Below are 17,783 nucleotides of genomic sequence, written 5' to 3'. Positions count from 1 at the left end.
TCTATACCCCCCCTCCCCCAGTAGCCAGTAATCGACAGACAATGGGTATGAAATATTTCTCCCTGCCTCTCGCGTGCCACCAAACTAATTGGCTACTTTGCATGTGAAAAACGATTTTCTGGGCGTGTCCTCGCTACAAATCTACCGGTTGTATCGCATAGCTCCCCCCGCTTACCAGTGCATACAGGAACGCTCTCACTCCAAGTTCCATCGCCCAAGCAGGTCACACTAGACTCCCCCACAAGATCATATCCCGTGTCGCAGAAGAAGGTAACCTCGTCCCGATAGTAGTTCGAGCCGATCTTGCCGCCGTTTGCAGGAGACGTCAACGCGGGGCAGTGTTTAACTGAAATATTGTCTCATTATTCACCTGTCAGTATTACGACAATATGAGAAACAAGAGTTTGGAGACCTCATATGCATCCACGAAAGATTTACTATCTAAATGACTTACACAGTTAGTGGCTAGCTATGTACACCTTTAAGTAAATTACGTATATCATAAGTACATGTGTGAAATTACTATCATTTACCACATAAATGAATCACATCACTTTCGAAATAACTTTAAAACCTGGCCCGTATTTGTAACTTCTTCCGTAGCACCCACAGTTCTGACCATAGCTTGGCCAATATAAAAACAGGAAGTTCCGTTGCAGTACCAATTTTAGAAACCAACGGACCCAAAATCGATCTTGATCCTCCTTTTTCGTGTATCAAGTATAATGGTAAACAATTAGTCTAGAAGTTATTGTGACCATGAAAGTTCGTAAATCTAAAAAAAAAGGCAATTTCGTCTGTTATCCCGTCCGTTGTGTTGTTTACACGTACACAAATGTGTACATATAAGCATTACAATGGAAAATAGATAAACAGAGAAGCTTTCACCTGTACATGTCGGTGGACTCCCAGTCCAGGTGCTGTCTAACTGGCAGCTGACTGACTGAGCCCCCTGCACGTCGTACCCGGAGTTACAGAAGAACGTCACCGCGTGCCCGTGGAGGTTGTCGCCCGACATTCCACCGTTCGTGGGAGGGACCAAGTTGGGGCACTGGCCAGCTGTAGTTATATGATAATTGCTATTGTTATTGGGTGGGCCGACTACTCACTCTTTGCGAGGGTCTGGGGTTTCGCTCTTCCCAGACATGGGACCGAGGGACGGCCCTAGCCGAAGCGAGGTAGTCATTTTCACCTGAGTAAAGTGAGTAAAACTCGTGTAAAGTGCCTTTCTCAAGGGAGCAAGATCGGTAACACGGCAGCCGGATTCGGACCCGTGACCTCTCGATCACGGTCAGATCACGCTGCCGCTGCGCTACGCGGTCCCATGATAATACATACATACATACATCATCGTCGGGACCAGGCTGGTATATGTTTTACTCCATAGAGCCCTATCTATCATAGCATGATAATATATGATGAAACTTAATGAACGTTTTCATCACAACATGTACAGCGACCGCTGTGTGATGGCCTACGTTCTGTAGTAAATTAAGCAATGAATGAAAAAATCTTTATTGTACATTGATGCCTCGACGGGCTACGTACAGGTCGTTGGTAGTAACAGACATATGCAGAAAAGCAGGAACAACGAAATACAATTTAAGTATATGAAGGTGCTAAGCTAACAGAATAGTATCTTAACAAGAAATGATAGTGCCTTATGGCATCATTTCCGCGTCAAAATATCGTATCTAAAAACGTACATTAAGATAGCGAAAATCGGTCTATGATATTCGTATCTTCCGGTTAAAACGATATCGTTGTACGACGTTTTTTTAATGCTATAATTGAAAAATCGTAAATGCATTTACGTTTAGTTTCTTTTATTCAAGGTACCTTTAAAAGATCTAAATGTCGAGGAGCAGATGTAGTACAGATAGATGAGAGGAGATAATAACACACACCTAAAGGCTACATAATCAGATAAATGAGAGGAGATCATAACAAACACCTAAAGGTTATATAATCAGATAGATGAGAGGAGATCATAACACACACCTAAAGGCTACATAATCAGATAGATGAGAGGAGATCATAACACACACCTAATGGCTACATAATTAGATAGATGAGAGGAGATCACAACAGACGCCTAAAGGTTACATAGTCAGATAGTTGAGAGAGGAGATCATAACACACACCTAAAGGCTACATAATCAGATAGATGAGAGATCATAACACACATCTAAAGGTTACATAATCAGATAGGTGAGAGGAGATCATAACACACACCTAAAGGTTACATAGTCAGATAGATGAGAGGAGATCATAACACAAACCTAAAGGCTACATAATCAGATAGATGAGAGATCATAACACACACCTAAATGCTACATAATCAGATAGATGAGAGGAGATCATAACACACAACTAAAGATTACATAATCAGATAGATGAGAGGAAATCATAACACACACCTAAAGGTTACATATTCAGATAGATGAGAGGAGATCATAACACACACCTAAAGGTTACATAATCAGATAAATGAGAGGAGATCATAACACACACCTAAAAGTTACGTAATCAGACCTTACCACAGACTGGTACGTCACACAGCTCCCATCTCCATCCGGGATCCGTGGTGTAGCACCAGACTCCGGGTTCGCCGTCTGGATTCCGGCAGTAGTTCTCCTCCATTCCGGATGACGGATAATTAGCGGATGTCCTGTCGTGTTGGTGCGGTGTCTGACTGTTCCAGTGTTGACACGTCCTGCCTGTTCTGGTCACGGCGACTGTTCCTCGGTAGGACGCTCCATTTCCAATTTGGCAATCTCCTGGTTTATGTGATTTAAAAATACAGTATCTGATACAAGTTGGTTTAATTTTGAAGTGGGTGCCTATGTATGTGTATAAGATAGTCTGCGATATTTTGACACTGAAATGTGTCTAGTTGCAGACGTCCATATATATAGTTTTTGGTACAATACAAGTTCACTTTAATCCGGAGGTATCTGTCAATGTCCTTATGGGTAGGTCACGTTGTCTTCTATTTTGCCAGCGGTTCCAGGTTTGATTTTAAATCTGTGTTAAAAATATCCCACTATAGCCCAGTAGTCGCATGCCGTCCCTGGCGTTATGGCAACGCCAGAAAGTGCAGCCCCCCCCCCCAAAAAAAGCAGCCTGTGAACTATCAACCCTAAATTTCCAACTGAGACCTATGCACACTATAATATTTCCCAGTTATTTGCGATCACACAGCACCACGAATGTAGCGCGAATGTGACTGAGTTGTTACCTGTACAGAGCGGTGCGCTCTTACTCCACTGACCGTCCTTCAGGCACGTTGTAGTGGATGTACCGAAGATCTGGTAACCCTCCAGGCATGAAAACTGCACCTCGTCCCCGTAGAAGTTGGACCCAATCTTGTCCCCGTTTGCAGGAGCAGTCAGTGCTGGACACTCTACAACTAAAACAAAAGTCAGAATATATTGATTTGGGTGTTTTGGTAAGTATTTGGTTATGAAAGTTGATTTTATCTACTTTTCATTGGCACAAAGCAGAGCATGATTGAACTTTTAAAACAACACCTGTAACAAACTCTCAGATACTAACTTCCTGTGTTTTTTCTCATTGTAAAATGGTTTCTACATGTTAAGCTATAAGTTAGCCTAAATAGCACATACTAAATAGTGTAGTTGTCTGTAAAACGTTTCACTAATAGTATGAAGATTTCTGTTAACATCATTATATATTTAAAAATGTTACTATACGTTTTATTACCACAAGTCATAATAACAAGTCAGAATAATTATTTTTAATGTACAAGTTCTTAGCTTAATTGGATTTCTAAATCCTTATCATTATTATCATTATTTCCAATCATTGTTATTATTATTACAATTTGTTTGACGGTTATCATCATCATTATCATTATTGATAAATATTATTTTCATCACACTGGACTTCTGACATTATTTTAGATGATGGTGACATTGTTTTATGGAATATCATTATTCTTTCTGTTGACGGTTTACTGATTGTGTTATTTTCTTTCAAAGATCAATAAGAAGTTAGTGAGGGAAACAAATCCATCCTACGTCTGCAGCTTGGAACGGCCCCACTCCACGTGGCGTCGGCTTGGCATGACAGGGTGGGGCTTCCATCAAGCACGTACCCGCTGTCACACGTGAAGTGGACTTTGGCTGGGTAGAAATTGGTGCCGGTCATTTCACCGTTTACAGGAGCAGTCAGCTGCGGGCACTCAACAGCTGAAAGGAGGGGGAACAAGATCAAAACGGGAAGTTCTGCTGCAGTGTCATAGAAAGTCACCCTGGGGCCATATTATTCATTTTGCCTACACCTACCCCTTAATTACACATGAGTAAGATCTAAATCTTTGCTGTTCCTGTGAGTTATGTTGTTGCTCGAAAATATAACCTTTTAGCTAAAGGTAAAAACAAGGGCTTCTGGATGGTAACTGATCGTTTCTTCATATTGTCAGTTCGCTAGAGCCGTTTCCCCGAACGAAAGAAGCAGTTTCGCTACAAGGCAGAAGTCATTTCGCCACAAGGCAAAAGTCGATTCGCCACATTTGAATATTGTGTCTTTAACTAATCCTTCTGCATTGATTTATGTGATTGGTCTTTCCATTAGATCTTTCACATGAATGACAATTTTTACAAATGAGCCATATAAAAGAAACAAACTTTACCTGCACAAGTTGGAGCACTGCTTGTCCATGTGCCGTCTGCTTGGCATGTGAGCGAGGCCTCACCCACAAGATAGTAGCCTGAGTCACAACCGAACTGTAACATTGTCTGGTAGGAATTACCTTCCGTTACCGTACCGTCAGAGGGAGCTGGCAGTACAGGACAATGTACCACTGAAATAACACAAGTCGAATAACGTATTATTTTCTTTGATTAAAAATTCAATTTTGTCGTAAAAGACGTTTGGTAATGTCTAATAAAAGCTACTTGGGGGCCAAACATACAACTCTTCATCTGAAACAAATCCACAACTCGAAAATCATGACCATGGTACTACCAGAACCTGAACTAAGAAACTTTGAAGTTCCTTTGCAGTACCGTACGTGGTCACCAGGAGGCTCATTATTGACCATGACCATCTACCACTAAATGTCATCACGATCATCAAGAGCATCTCAAGCTATTCTGGTAACAAACAAACGAACAAACACAAAAGGTCCGCTGCAGTAATATAAGAACGCTTCAGAAAGCCTATGTTCGAACTGGTCCTTCGTCATCAAAACAGTAATCTACCTAGGAAATGTGTACCAAAATCATGAACATCCATTCGTAGTTTCAAGAGTTTTTTGCCTGCCTTCCCAGCCACTCTATTATAGCAAAACCAAAAAATATAACCAACATTCGTAGGTAGTAAAGCCTTACATGCGCAGGTGGGCGCAGTCCCACTCCAAGTACCATCGACCCGACATAGGATGCTCTCCGCCCCTACGAGGTAGTATCCCGTGTCACAGGAGAACTGTACCACTTCCTTGTAAGCAATGGAGCCAGTCATTGAACCGTGGTCCGGGACCGCAAATAGCGGACAGGGAATGGCTGAAACATTTGAGAAATATATAAGTGCTTTGAAGAAAAGAAGTTGTGAATACAAAACACAGATTATGGTTCTGTTATTCTATGTTGACTTCTAAACTCTTCTGTTCACTTTTAAGTTACCACAGTTGATTTTGTAAAATCTTCTGTTCACAGATTGTATGGGTTTTGTTCCGTACTTTTTGTTTTATTGTGTACCTGTATAACTCCAAGAAGAATAGTGAAACGATATATTATTTCAACACAAATGGGGTCCAAATAAGACAAACAAACAATACATCGGAGGTAAGGCAAATATCGAACTCATGACCTCTACGTTAAGAGCCCGACACTCTACCCGTTACATCTCACACGACGCCACACGCGTAGTGGGTTACCGGTTGCTAATTCAAAGTATCTAGGGCACAGTATGGGAGGACCAAGCTAATTCGTCTCCTTACTGCCTTTTACACTCAAGACTGAAGTCATTTACACCTGGAGAAAAGTTCCATGTATGTGTAAGGTGTCTTAGACATAGCTTCTAGCCAATAATACTAATAGCAACACGTCACCCAGACCACTGGAGTTGGGGGTACATATTTATATACTTAATTGACCTCTAGAACCAACCTTAAATTTTTAGCTTGTAATAGAACACATAAAATGGATAGTACTAACCTGTACAAACTGGTGCATTTTCATTCCACGAGCTGTCAGCTTGACAGGTGATGCTTGCCTCACCTGCAAGAGCGTAGCCCGGGTTACAGGTGAATTGTGACACATTCTGGTAGGAGTTACAGCCTCTCATTGTTCCATCTGCGGGAGACAACAGCTCCGGACACTGTGCAACTGGAAGGAACATCAAAAACAACGTTTGTGAAAGCATCCTTTTCAAGGCACAAACAAGGAAAAATTAGTGCTACAGTGTAGCTCCGATGCATTTATGTAGCCCCAACCGAGCTCTGAAGCCACAAACTTGTCCCGTTGGACTGTTGGATACGGGGGGTGGGACCTCTGAGTATTTTTATAAATAGGTTACGGCCTCTATTCGAGCCGGGTACTGGCTTAATTTTGACTGCAAATTTAAAATAAATCCGGGGCCCGGCCATGCCCCCAATAAGCCCCGTAGTTTGCAGGGCCACATAGGGGTCACGCCTGAAAGTGAGAAGGAAAAAACAGTTTGTAATCTACCAGGCAGGACACCTTTATCTACATGTTATCATAGCAGAATTTCTAAACGATATAAAAAAAAAAAACTATTCTTTTCAAAGAATAAAATGTGCAACCAAAGAAGTTTGATAATACCTCCTAAACGAAATAAAGATAAAACTGTCCTTTTTAGAGAATGAAATGTGCAACCAAGGAGGTTTCATAAAACCTCCTTGGTACAACAATGACCGCTTTTCCCCAAAAGTATGCTTTTAAATGAAATAATGATACCTACTCGTGCAAGTCGGGAAACTGCCACTCCATGTGCCGTCTGCCTGGCACACCCTCTCTGCAGACCCTACTAGGTTGTAGCCTATTTCGCAGGTAAAGTCTTGTACGTCCTGGTAGGAGTTAGATCCCGTCATCGAACCACGTAAGGGTGGAGTCAACTGCGGACACATCACCACTGGAGAGAAAAATACTACTTTAGCACCTTTTGACTGATTGAAAAAATGAAAATATACGATAGAATTTTTGACTGGGACTTCTGTTCATAAGCAATGGAAAACTTCAATACAGCGAATATACAGTAACTATTACGCTTGATAAGGTATTCATTTTGGATACGGATCAGGTCTACTTTTTGAGGGGTGAAAATGAGGCAGTCTACACCAGGGTCCATCAACCCTCTCGAAACCGTAAAGGTGGTAGATTCCGTCTTCCTGGCACCTTTGATTCACTCATGACGTCATCACGCTTCCGGTTTCCAGAAAGTCAGCACAGTGAATTAGACATCTGACTAAAGTCGGGGAGATCGACCGAAAATTCATGGTGAGTGTTTCCTATGTGTTGGAACAAAGCCCCAATTTTACAACAATAGAAAGCTTCACCTGTGCAGATGGGGACGTTGTCACTCCATGACGTATCGGACAGACACGTGATGTCATTAGCACCGACGAGGTAATAGCCTGTGTTACAGGTGAAACGTTGCACATCTCGGTAGAAGTTTGATCCTGTCATTTCACCGTGTTCGGGAGCTGTCGGCATCGGACACTGTACGACTGAAATATGGAGAAACATTACGTTTTTTTCCGTTCTTCCAGATGAAGATGGAAACTTCCTAAAATATCCTAAAAGTACTAAGCCTTAGCTATGGACCGGTGCAATGGCTAAGCTAAGTGGCTAGATTGTTTGCTTTGCAGTCAGAAGATCGTGAGTTCGATCCCCGGCCGAGGAATACCAAAGTCTTTGGCATGACTGTAATGAGAAAATGTTTTTTCCCTTTCTTTCATGAAAGAGTATGGTACTTGAACACATGTACACAGACCACTGCCTGTGGCCACAGTAAAGGAGATGGGCACCGCCTGATGCACCATCTGGTGCTGGAAGGGCTTTAACTTTTTTACTTACTTGCGCAAGTGGGAGTATTTTCACTCCAAGTTCCGTCTGCACCGCACGTTGTGCTCGTCGCACCAACCAGATCGTAACCTGGGTAGCATGTGAATTCTACAACACTCTCAAAGGTTTTAGAGGATCCCCTCATTGCACCATTCAATGGAGGTGTCAGCATTGGACATTGCACCACTGAAATAAAGAGGAAGATTGTAAAAAAACGTCAGTAAAAGTTAGAGGTAGTGAAATAGCCTTATAAGGCCGTAAAGGCAATTGGTTGTTATCAACTGTGTCCAGGGCACGGTATGAGGAGGCGGAGCTCAACCCTCACCCTCAAACACCTTTACCTCTCCAACCGAAGTCAGGTGCCAATTTTTACATACAACTGTAGTGAGGAAAGTTGTGTAAAATGACTTTCCAAATGGCACAAGATCGGTAGCATAACTGGTTTGGAACCCAGAAAACTCTGGGTTCCAGACCAATGCAAGACGTCATGTTATTAATTAACCATATCCACACTGGGCTTTTTGGGCCTACCCTGGCCTGGGGGGGGGGAGGGGTGTTGGCTCATTCGACCCCCCTTCGTATCTTTAAAAATGGCTCACTGTATGATCACCAAATTTGCAGGGGGGTGTGCTCATCAAGATTTATAATTCCTGAAATTTTTATATCATTATGACGTAATATGACGTAATTGTGACGTCATCAATTGATATTTTTGGCAAAAACGGGGAATTCCCATAATACCTAAATATCTAACTCAAAAAGTTAGCAATAAAGGTTTAAGTGTTATAAGACTTCTGTTGTCCAAAGCCGACGCAACGACGTCAAAATGACGTCATAGAATGACGTCATCTGTAGTTTAGCTATCCGCCATCTTGGATTGTCAACCTTAGATATATAACGCTAAAACCCCATGAAAATGGATTAAAAACATTCACATGAATGTTTTCTGTAAGAAAATACTACGTAGTGATGAAATCTGAGTGAAAATAAGCTTGTTATACTTTAAATCATGATATTGTCGGCCATCTTGGATTTTGACCAATTACGTCATCTCATTAGCATAATTTATGAATATTTTATTATAAATGTTTAACTAAGATGTGTTGGATATTAAAGATATATGAAAAGAAGTTAAGTTTAGCAAGAAAATCTTAAAATCCCATTGTTTAAACCAAAATTAGTGATTTTTGTAAAATTTGCTTTTCAGAAACCCGTTGCCATGGCAACGCGAAAAAACATAAACTTACGCAATTGTTTAAAATTGTTGCCAACAACATTTTAGGAAAAGTCACCAAGTTTGGTTGTTCTAGCACAAGCCGTTTGGGAGGTCAAAGTTGGCGCAGGCACTTTTAGCCCCCCCCCCCCAGTCTTGATAGGGTTAAATCACACGACCCCACAGCAAACTGTAGCAAAGTGTTCATGTTTTTTTTCATAACAGACACAAAGCCTTACCTTTGCAAACGGGTGCAATGTCACTCCACCTAGCGTCTGCCTGACACATTACACTTTGTGCACCCACAAGATTGTATCCAACATCACAGGTGAACTCAACCACGTCTTGATAGGAGTTGCTGCCAATCATTGTACCGTGCGTAGGTGCTTCCAGCGGCGGACACCTTACAACTAAACAAGAAGAACACATATAATTTATTTAAAACTAGTTCACCTTTATCCGCAAAATAACCAATATCCGGTGTTTTTAAAACAAGGTATGTAGGGAAATCAAGTCAATGGTCGGTGGTTTCAAATTATTATTGAAATTTGTTTTTCAAACTATTGCACCGTCCAACCCAATAAAAAAATGGTGAAAAAACCGTTAGCACCGTCCGTCGTCCCTATGAACCCTGTTTTTAAAATCAACGGATATAGGTTAAGGTGACCTAGCATCATATACGCTGCCTGGGTTTGCCATGTATTGCATTGTCTGCAATCTCAATAAATAAATAAATAAATAGATAAATAAATAAACATGATATCGAAAGATATACGGAAAAGATAGTTCATTGTTATACAATTTCTGCACATAAGGAAAAGTCCTTACCTGTGCAATCGGGGGCACTGTCGCTCCATGTCCCGTCGGTCATGCATGTGACGCTTGGCGGACCAACCAGATCGTACCCTGTATCACAGCCGAAGCTCACAACGTCTCGCTGAAGATTAGAACCAGTAATAGTGCCGTCGCCGGGAGCAGTCAAAGCCGGACACTGTACAACTGAAACGTAAATTAGTCGTAATTAATTCGGGAATAGTCTTTCTTTTTTGAATATGATTCGACTTTTGCTTTCGTCGTGACCTGATTTTACCGTCGCTAATGACACGGTCTGCCATCAAAGATTTCCACCAATGACGTCATCAAAATAAGATAAATTATGAACATCTCATTATAAAAGTAACATAAGATTCGATTACATAGGATGTTAATGATATAGGAAAACGAGTGTTGTCTAGCAAGGAAACCTTGAAACTTCATTATTTAAATCGAAATTTCGTAAAACATGCCTGACTGAAAAACGTTGCCACGGCAACACAAAAATCACATACTCATGATATCATTGTAGAGTTGTTTCCAACAATATTTTAGGAAAAGCCACTAAGTTTCGTAGTCCTAGCACACGTCGTTCGGCAGTTATATGACGTCAAAGTTGGCGCAAGCACCTTTAGAACCAGCCCCCCCCCCCCCCCCCCCGTCTAGATAGGGTTAGGGACATCCTGCCTCACGTACCTGTGCAAGTAGGCGCATTGTCACTCCAAGTACCGTCTGACAGGCACGTGATGCGCGTCGCGCCTACAAGTTCGTAACCTTCGTGACAGGTGAACTCTACGTCTTCATGGAAGGCATTGCAGCTAGTTTGTCCTTGCGGCAAATACTCCCGAAAAGAGGCTGAGCTGTAGAAAAAATACGTGTGCCCGGTCATTGTGCCGTCTTCAGGTGCCGTCAGCGCCGGGCAAGGAACCTGTACGCCTGAAGGACGAAGAAAAAGAATCATTGTAGCTGTCCTTTTTTCTGAGAAAACTCTCGGAGTCTATAAATGTTACAAGGCTTAGACGTTGGTCAGATGGCAGCGGTGCCCGTGATCAGAGATGTACCCACGGCCGGGCCCCTAAGCTACAACATGGTTATTGGTTCCCCCGGTTTTAAGTTCGACTTAAATTCAACCCGGGGCTCGGCCAGGCCCAAAAAATGCCCAAAGGTGTCCCACGGGGCAATGTATTGGTCACGCCCGAAAGTGACAAAAACCGCCCGTAAAATGCCCGACCGCGCCAATTTTTTTCATGGGACATTAGCCTTACCTGTGCTTGCTGTGCAGATGGGGACACTGTCAGTCCACCTCCCGTCTGCTTGGCACGTAACGGTCGCAGCACCGACACGTTGGCAACCTGAGTCACACGTGAACTGCACCGTGTCTCCGTACGAATTGGACCCTGTTATTGTACCGTCTGCTGGAGCTTTTAACATCGGGCACTTAACGACTGAAATGTGGGAAACAATATTTTGAAATAAGAATTATTCCTGTCTATAGTAACTACTAAATGGATTCATTATTAAAGAAAATTGAAAAAAAAAGACTGATAGGTGGCTTTTTCTAAACAGAATCCTGTGTGGATCGGAGAGACCATAGCCCAACGCTAACAAAAATGTCTACAATTCCTAAGTTGAAGAGCTCCATATATAGTACATGTTTTTAGAAGTGCTCTACAGTACAGGTTGTGTAATATGTAATTCTTGTGACATTTGTAAAAGTGGTCGATGGTACCATGTAGGTTGCGTCTGTAATGCCTGTGATTAAAATATTTTAACCGTAAATATATGATTACCAGTAAAAAATATTCTAAGGCGGGTATTTCCTTCAATATTTAATAAAAAAGCATTTACCGGGACAAACTGGGACGTTGTCACTCCATGTGCCATCTGCCTGGCACCAGATCCTCGATGCACCAACGAGATGGTAGCCTACGTCACATGTAAAGCGCAAGTCATCACGGTAGGAACGAGAACCAGTCATATCACCGTTGGCGGGGGCGCTCGGCAACTTGCACTGAACAGCTGAGAGGTAAAAAAAAAACATTGACGTATCTTTTGCATGGAACGATTGAATTCACAAACTGTAATCATCTGGACTTTTTCAGTATGTGAACGACAAGGGTTAGTAACCCAGTCCATTATATCTATTATACATGTTATAATTCATCAAGACTTCAGTTACAACTTTGTTGCCACCCTCGTTAGGTATATCATTATTCATTAAGGCTTGAGCTGCTACTTTAGTTAAGACCTTTGTTTTGTACATTATCATTTATCAATTTCTGTGGCTAATAAGCAAAACTGAAAATGGAGGATTTATCGGTTAATATACCAATGTCTGAACATTTTTGTGTAAATGGAAAATTAATAGAAAAAATCAGACCGTCTCCGTACCTTATAAAAAGCCTTTCTGCTATATATTATTTATGTAGAAACACTACGTAAACTCTTCATTAACTCTACGTACATGCATTCAACTATATATACGCATCCGTTTATAGTATCTACTGTAAACCGTTCACTTAGCAAGGCTAATTCTTTATAATAGTCTCCGGCTAGTTTAGTAGCCAAGGCCGTATGTCCTTCATACAGCCTAGTTAAGCCACATTTAAGCTTACCTGTACAAGTTGGAGGTATGGTAGTCCATGTGCCGTCAGCCTGGCATTCCGTGGTTGGTGATCCCACAAGATTGTAGCCTGAGTTGCATGTGAACTTCACAACATCTTGGTAAGAAAACGAGCCAGTCATCGTACCGTCTGTAGGAGCTCTCAATAGTGGACAGTGAACGACTGCAAGTTGAAAGAAATACATGGCAGTATTAATTAAAGAAATACTATTACTAAACTTCTAAAGGGCTGCGATTTTCCTATATATATTTTTTTGTATAATCAATAAATATATAACTTTCGGCAGAATTCCAAGACGTGCGCTTGTAATAAAACATGACAATCACAAAACTTATACAGCCCTACCCATGCACTCCATTAACGTGTAGACGCTTAAATCATAGTGGATACTCTCGGCATAGATGAGGGGCTATAAGCACACCTAAGTAGTATAGTAGGAGTACAAAAATAGTCAGCGTACTCCTACTATACTACTTACCTAGAAGGCTATTTTTTCATTTCATATTGAAAAGAACACGGGTTTTTGGAAGAAGGTTAGTAGTATACCTTTTGTCAGGCGTTGTCAGGCATTTCTGTTCAAGGCTAAAAGCTGATATACATCTAAATCTAATTAAAGAGTATTTTGGGATTTTAGTTGAATACTGAATGAAGTTTGATTACGGTGGGACTAGTGGGTACTCAATCGTATTACTAGTATGTTAAGTAATATGCATTCGTCACTTCCTAAATCAATACCCCCCCTTTCTACAGTCTTGCACTTGAATGCGTCTTTACCAAAAGTAGTATCAAGACTGGAGCATTTGTAATGAACTAAATAAGCAAAGCCTTACGTAAACAAGTTGGGACACTGCCACTCCAGGTGCCGTCCGCCTTGCACGTGATCCTAATTTTACCCACAAGATTGTAGCCTGCGTCACAGGTGAACTGAACCTCGTCTTGGTACAAATTGTTGCCCGTCAGTGTACCATTCAGAGGGGATGTCAACGACGGACACTTTATGGCTGAAACAAGGAGGAAAATGATAAATTGATACATTAACAAAGTATTTAAGTCTGATACATTGATGAATGTTGGGCATTAGGTAATATGTTACGCCAAAATACAGTTGCTTGAATAACTGCCTTTGGCGTATTTTAGTCAAAACCAATAGTTTTAGGGATCGTCCGTTTTGTAGGCATGGCTACAAAAAACAAGCCATTGACTTCATTATAAAATTCCTGACGCAAACTAATAGCAAATGTTTTACATAAAACGTAATCTCTGTGCCCCCTTAAAACTTTGACGTGAATGTTATCTTGTGTTACAATCTGCCAACGTATGTGATAAAATGTGATGCTGTTGAACCTCAAAATTATATCACAACCATTCACGTTTTCTTGGAATTTTGCGTCACATTATGTTTTTACATTTATGTACCAGGTAGTGACATAACAAAACAGAAGATGGACGTACATGATATAGCCTTTGGCGAGGAATATGATGGATACGTTACCGGTTTGTTAAAAAATAACTTAAAACGATCTATGACAAAGATAGGAGATGATTACCGTCACATGAGAATCCGTCGTCATTCAGGCTGTAGCCAATTCCACATGAACACTGGAAACTGCCGATTGTGTTTGTACAGGTATGCTCACAACCGCCATTTGCAGAGGAGCATTCATTCACGTCTGTGACGGAAAACAAAATAAATTAGCTCTGGAATGAAAAAAAGAGAGACGAATTGGATTACAGCATCTTGAAGTAAATTCGAGTAGAAGTAGAATTCGAAGGTGCTTACCATCGCAGGCAAAGCCATCACTATTCAAGATATAGCCAGTTCTGCACGAGCACGTGAAACTTCCGAAAAGATTGGTGCATGTTTGATCGCAACCTCCATTTGCAGTGGAACACTCATTGATGTCTGTGGAAAAGTTTTAGCAAGTGAAGAAGTCATTGAATACATTTCTAGTGCCCAAATGACATAAATCGTACTAGAGCAAGTCGAAATATTGTACATGGTCAAATCTGTGCATATGACTACTTCTGCAAAACAATTTCTTGGAAATTATGCCAAATGTTGGTAGTTGCTTACTAGGTTGTTTTCCCTTCGAACTGATATGCTGTAAAAACTAAAGCTACTGTGAAGCTATTTGGCCAATATAATTGATTACATGTGAATGCATTTTACAAGAAATTTGGCTTACCTTACTTTCCTAATGAATTTCCTACTGAAATAAATCATGTTTATGAAGGGTAGACAAACAGGTAGACAATATTCAAATACAATTCAATCTCTACAACTCGGATAGCTGAGATTTACTTCCGGACGTTTCGAGTGACATCCACCACTCTTCTTCAGCGTCACTAGAATGGTCATATAAGTCTCTGTATTTTATCTAGAGATTGAATTGTATTTGGATGTTCCTACTGAAATGTTCTTTTTACCTGTGCATGTTGGTGAACATCCACTCCAGGTCCTGTCAGCCTGACAGGCCCGTACAGACGAGCCTAACCGATGGAATCCTGTGTCACACTGGTAGTGAGCCACGTCTCCGTAGGTGTTGGTGCCGCCGCCAGTGTAGTCACCGTTGGCGAGTGGCGACAGCGATGGACATTGTACGGCTGAATTTGGAACGTAGTGAAATTATTAGCATTGTCATAAGCAGAAAAAAGGCAAACATTACAAATTAGACTAAAACCCTTTGAGCTTAATCTTTTCCACCCCATATTTTCCTTCTGCCAATATATAAAGGTAAAGAGAGAGAGAGAGGGAGAGAGATGCATAGACAGAAGAATAGATACATGGATGGATAGATAGATGGTTAGGTGGATAGGTGGATGAATGAATATTAGATAGATGGATAAATAGATTGATAGATAAATAGATGGGGTATAAATAGATACCTAGATAGATTCATGGATAGATAGATAGATGGATGAATGTATAGATAGAAAGATAGATGGATAGATAGATAGATAGATAGATATAGAAATAGGTTCTTTATTCTTATCCTCGATCTTCATCCCTTGCATGACATAAGGCCATGACCTTTTTCATCCATTTGGGTCTGTACTGCGCTATGTCTGTCCTGACCGCCATGAGATCCCCATGGACGCCAGGTCCTGGGACACCGTTCTCCTTCGCGAGGATTTTGGTCTTCCTATTTTCTGTTTACCATCAGGTTTTCATGGGTAGATATAGGTAGATACAATGCTGGCCTAAGCATCGAACAGTTCATCAGGGATGCAGAGGACAGAACGAGATGGGCAAAGATCACTGCTGCCTGCCTCGTGGAGCCAGTACGACCACTGTGGTCATGGGTCGTGAGTGGGTGAGTGAGTGATAGATGGATGGATAGATACTAGATAGATAAATAGATTACAATGAAAAATGAAAGACAAAAAGGCTTACGTGAGCAGGTAGGGACTACGTCACTCCATGTTCGGTCTGCCTGGCACGTGACGTCTCTCACACCTACAAGATCGTACCCTGCATAACAGGTGAATTCCGTCCTGTCCTGGTAGAAATTGGAGCCTGTCATTGAACCGTGTGTTGGAGCTGTCAGGTAAGGACATTGTACACCTGGAAATAAACATTTAATGCGTTGTCGTGAATTCAGTTACTATTTTGGCGATAAAGAAGACACAGCACGGGCTGACCAACTAGCCTATTCCTGTATCAATTTATTTTGTGAACATTAGGCAATAAGCACATTGTCTAGTTTAAAGTCTTGAACTCGTAAAAACATAAATCAAAAGCAAGACTAAAAATCCAATTTCAGCATACATACATAAATTCGCTGTTGTTGTTGATGATATGACACTGATGATGCCGTTAGTAATTTATGAATATGTTAATGCTTATCATTTGATGTACTGTTTGATTCTATGCATTTTATCTCAATGATCAACTATATGATATATGCATGTTCTATGGTACCCAACATTAGCATAGGTGCCTGGAATTTCTTCAGAAAAATCTGTATTGCATTGTTGTAATATTCAATAAAACGAAGAAAATGGATATCAGGAAATTGAAAAAGACTTGCCCTATTGACTACGTCAATGGTAAGTTATATGCTAACTAAAGCAAAAGTTGTTCATGTGTTCGAACATGAAAGACCGAGAGACTTACGTGTGCACGTTGGGATGCTGTTACTCCATGTTGCCGTAGCCTGGCATGTAGTGGTTGCAGCACCTACAAGCTCGTAACCCAAGTCACAGGATAATTGTACCACATCCTGGTAAAAATTGCTGCCCGACTTTGAGCCGTGTGCCGGGTTGGTTAGAAGTGGACACTTCACACCTGCAGTCACGTGATAAGGGATGTTAGATATAGAAAGTTGTTTTTAGCATCCTTCTGTCTGGGGACTGGTCTAAATAAATTTGTGTCTACTAGAAAAAAAATGTGATAGCACCCCTCTTTGACATTTATTCACCGGTACATGTATATAGACACTTTTTGAAATAGCAGTTTAAAAAATAAGTTATCACAACTTTTTCTTCTGTCCTAAAATACTATTTAGGGCTAAATAGATGTGATAAATAATCAAAACTGACAATGGAATTTCACGCCCTGGTTCTGTTATAAAATAGCCCTTCGATAAGTGTCTCTAGGTTCTTTTTGCAGATCTGCGTATTACGATTAGGCCACAGCAAGTAAATTTTGGCTGACATCACAACGCTCAGTAATATTCTAAAAAAGGAGACAACAAAATAAAATAAGATAAAAATTGCCGGAGGTGATGAACATGATGAGAAAGACTTTTGAAGAAAAATAGTATCTCGATTGTATAAAGTGAAGAAGTGACACTAGTGAGCAATGTGTAGCCATGGTCGTAGTTAAGTAGTTGACTGTATAGTCTTAGAAGTGAAACTAGTCGATAGTAAAAGTGGCACCAATGTAGAAGCCATCACTGTATCACTTTAATTTGTTCACCTCTTGAATACAGAAATAAAAGACATGTAGGATGTGATACCATGTTTTCTTGCTTCAATATGCTTGTTGCAATATCTATGATGACTATCTTAGAAATCAAAATGTGTAACTTTTTACTGCCCGCCTTGTTTGTTTTTCACCATGGATTAAAGTTAACGTTG

General features: G+C 40.9%; 1 protein-coding gene across 1 annotated transcript in view; it reads right to left on the bottom strand.

The window, feature by feature from the left end:
* Positions 1–17,783, bottom strand: part of LOC118403519 (sushi, von Willebrand factor type A, EGF and pentraxin domain-containing protein 1-like) — a 72,673-nt gene that overhangs the window by 15,582 nt on the left and 39,308 nt on the right. The window contains exons 17-37 of the mRNA XM_035802250.1: positions 16,819–16,989; positions 16,096–16,266; positions 15,129–15,305; positions 13,532–13,702; positions 12,693–12,863; positions 11,926–12,096; positions 11,343–11,522; positions 10,774–11,013; positions 10,093–10,263; positions 9,504–9,674; positions 8,064–8,237; positions 7,544–7,714; positions 6,949–7,119; positions 6,246–6,353; positions 5,358–5,528; positions 4,658–4,804; positions 4,044–4,214; positions 3,242–3,412; positions 2,541–2,780; positions 889–1,059; positions 176–346 (exon numbers count right to left, since the gene is read on the bottom strand). Of these exons, the coding sequence (XP_035658143.1) occupies positions 176–346; positions 889–1,059; positions 2,541–2,780; positions 3,242–3,412; positions 4,044–4,214; positions 4,658–4,804; positions 5,358–5,528; positions 6,246–6,353; positions 6,949–7,119; positions 7,544–7,714; positions 8,064–8,237; positions 9,504–9,674; positions 10,093–10,263; positions 10,774–11,013; positions 11,343–11,522; positions 11,926–12,096; positions 12,693–12,863; positions 13,532–13,702; positions 15,129–15,305; positions 16,096–16,266; positions 16,819–16,989 (3,660 nt within the window). The remainder of the gene's footprint in view (positions 1–175; positions 347–888; positions 1,060–2,540; positions 2,781–3,241; positions 3,413–4,043; positions 4,215–4,657; positions 4,805–5,357; positions 5,529–6,245; positions 6,354–6,948; positions 7,120–7,543; positions 7,715–8,063; positions 8,238–9,503; positions 9,675–10,092; positions 10,264–10,773; positions 11,014–11,342; positions 11,523–11,925; positions 12,097–12,692; positions 12,864–13,531; positions 13,703–15,128; positions 15,306–16,095; positions 16,267–16,818; positions 16,990–17,783) is intronic.

This window comes from Branchiostoma floridae, chromosome 16 (assembly GCF_000003815.2).
Source record: "Branchiostoma floridae strain S238N-H82 chromosome 16, Bfl_VNyyK, whole genome shotgun sequence".
NCBI lineage: Eukaryota > Metazoa > Chordata > Leptocardii > Amphioxiformes > Branchiostomatidae > Branchiostoma > Branchiostoma floridae.
The sequence above is the reverse complement of the archived record's forward strand: the minus strand, read 5'-3'. Positions and strand labels throughout refer to the sequence as shown.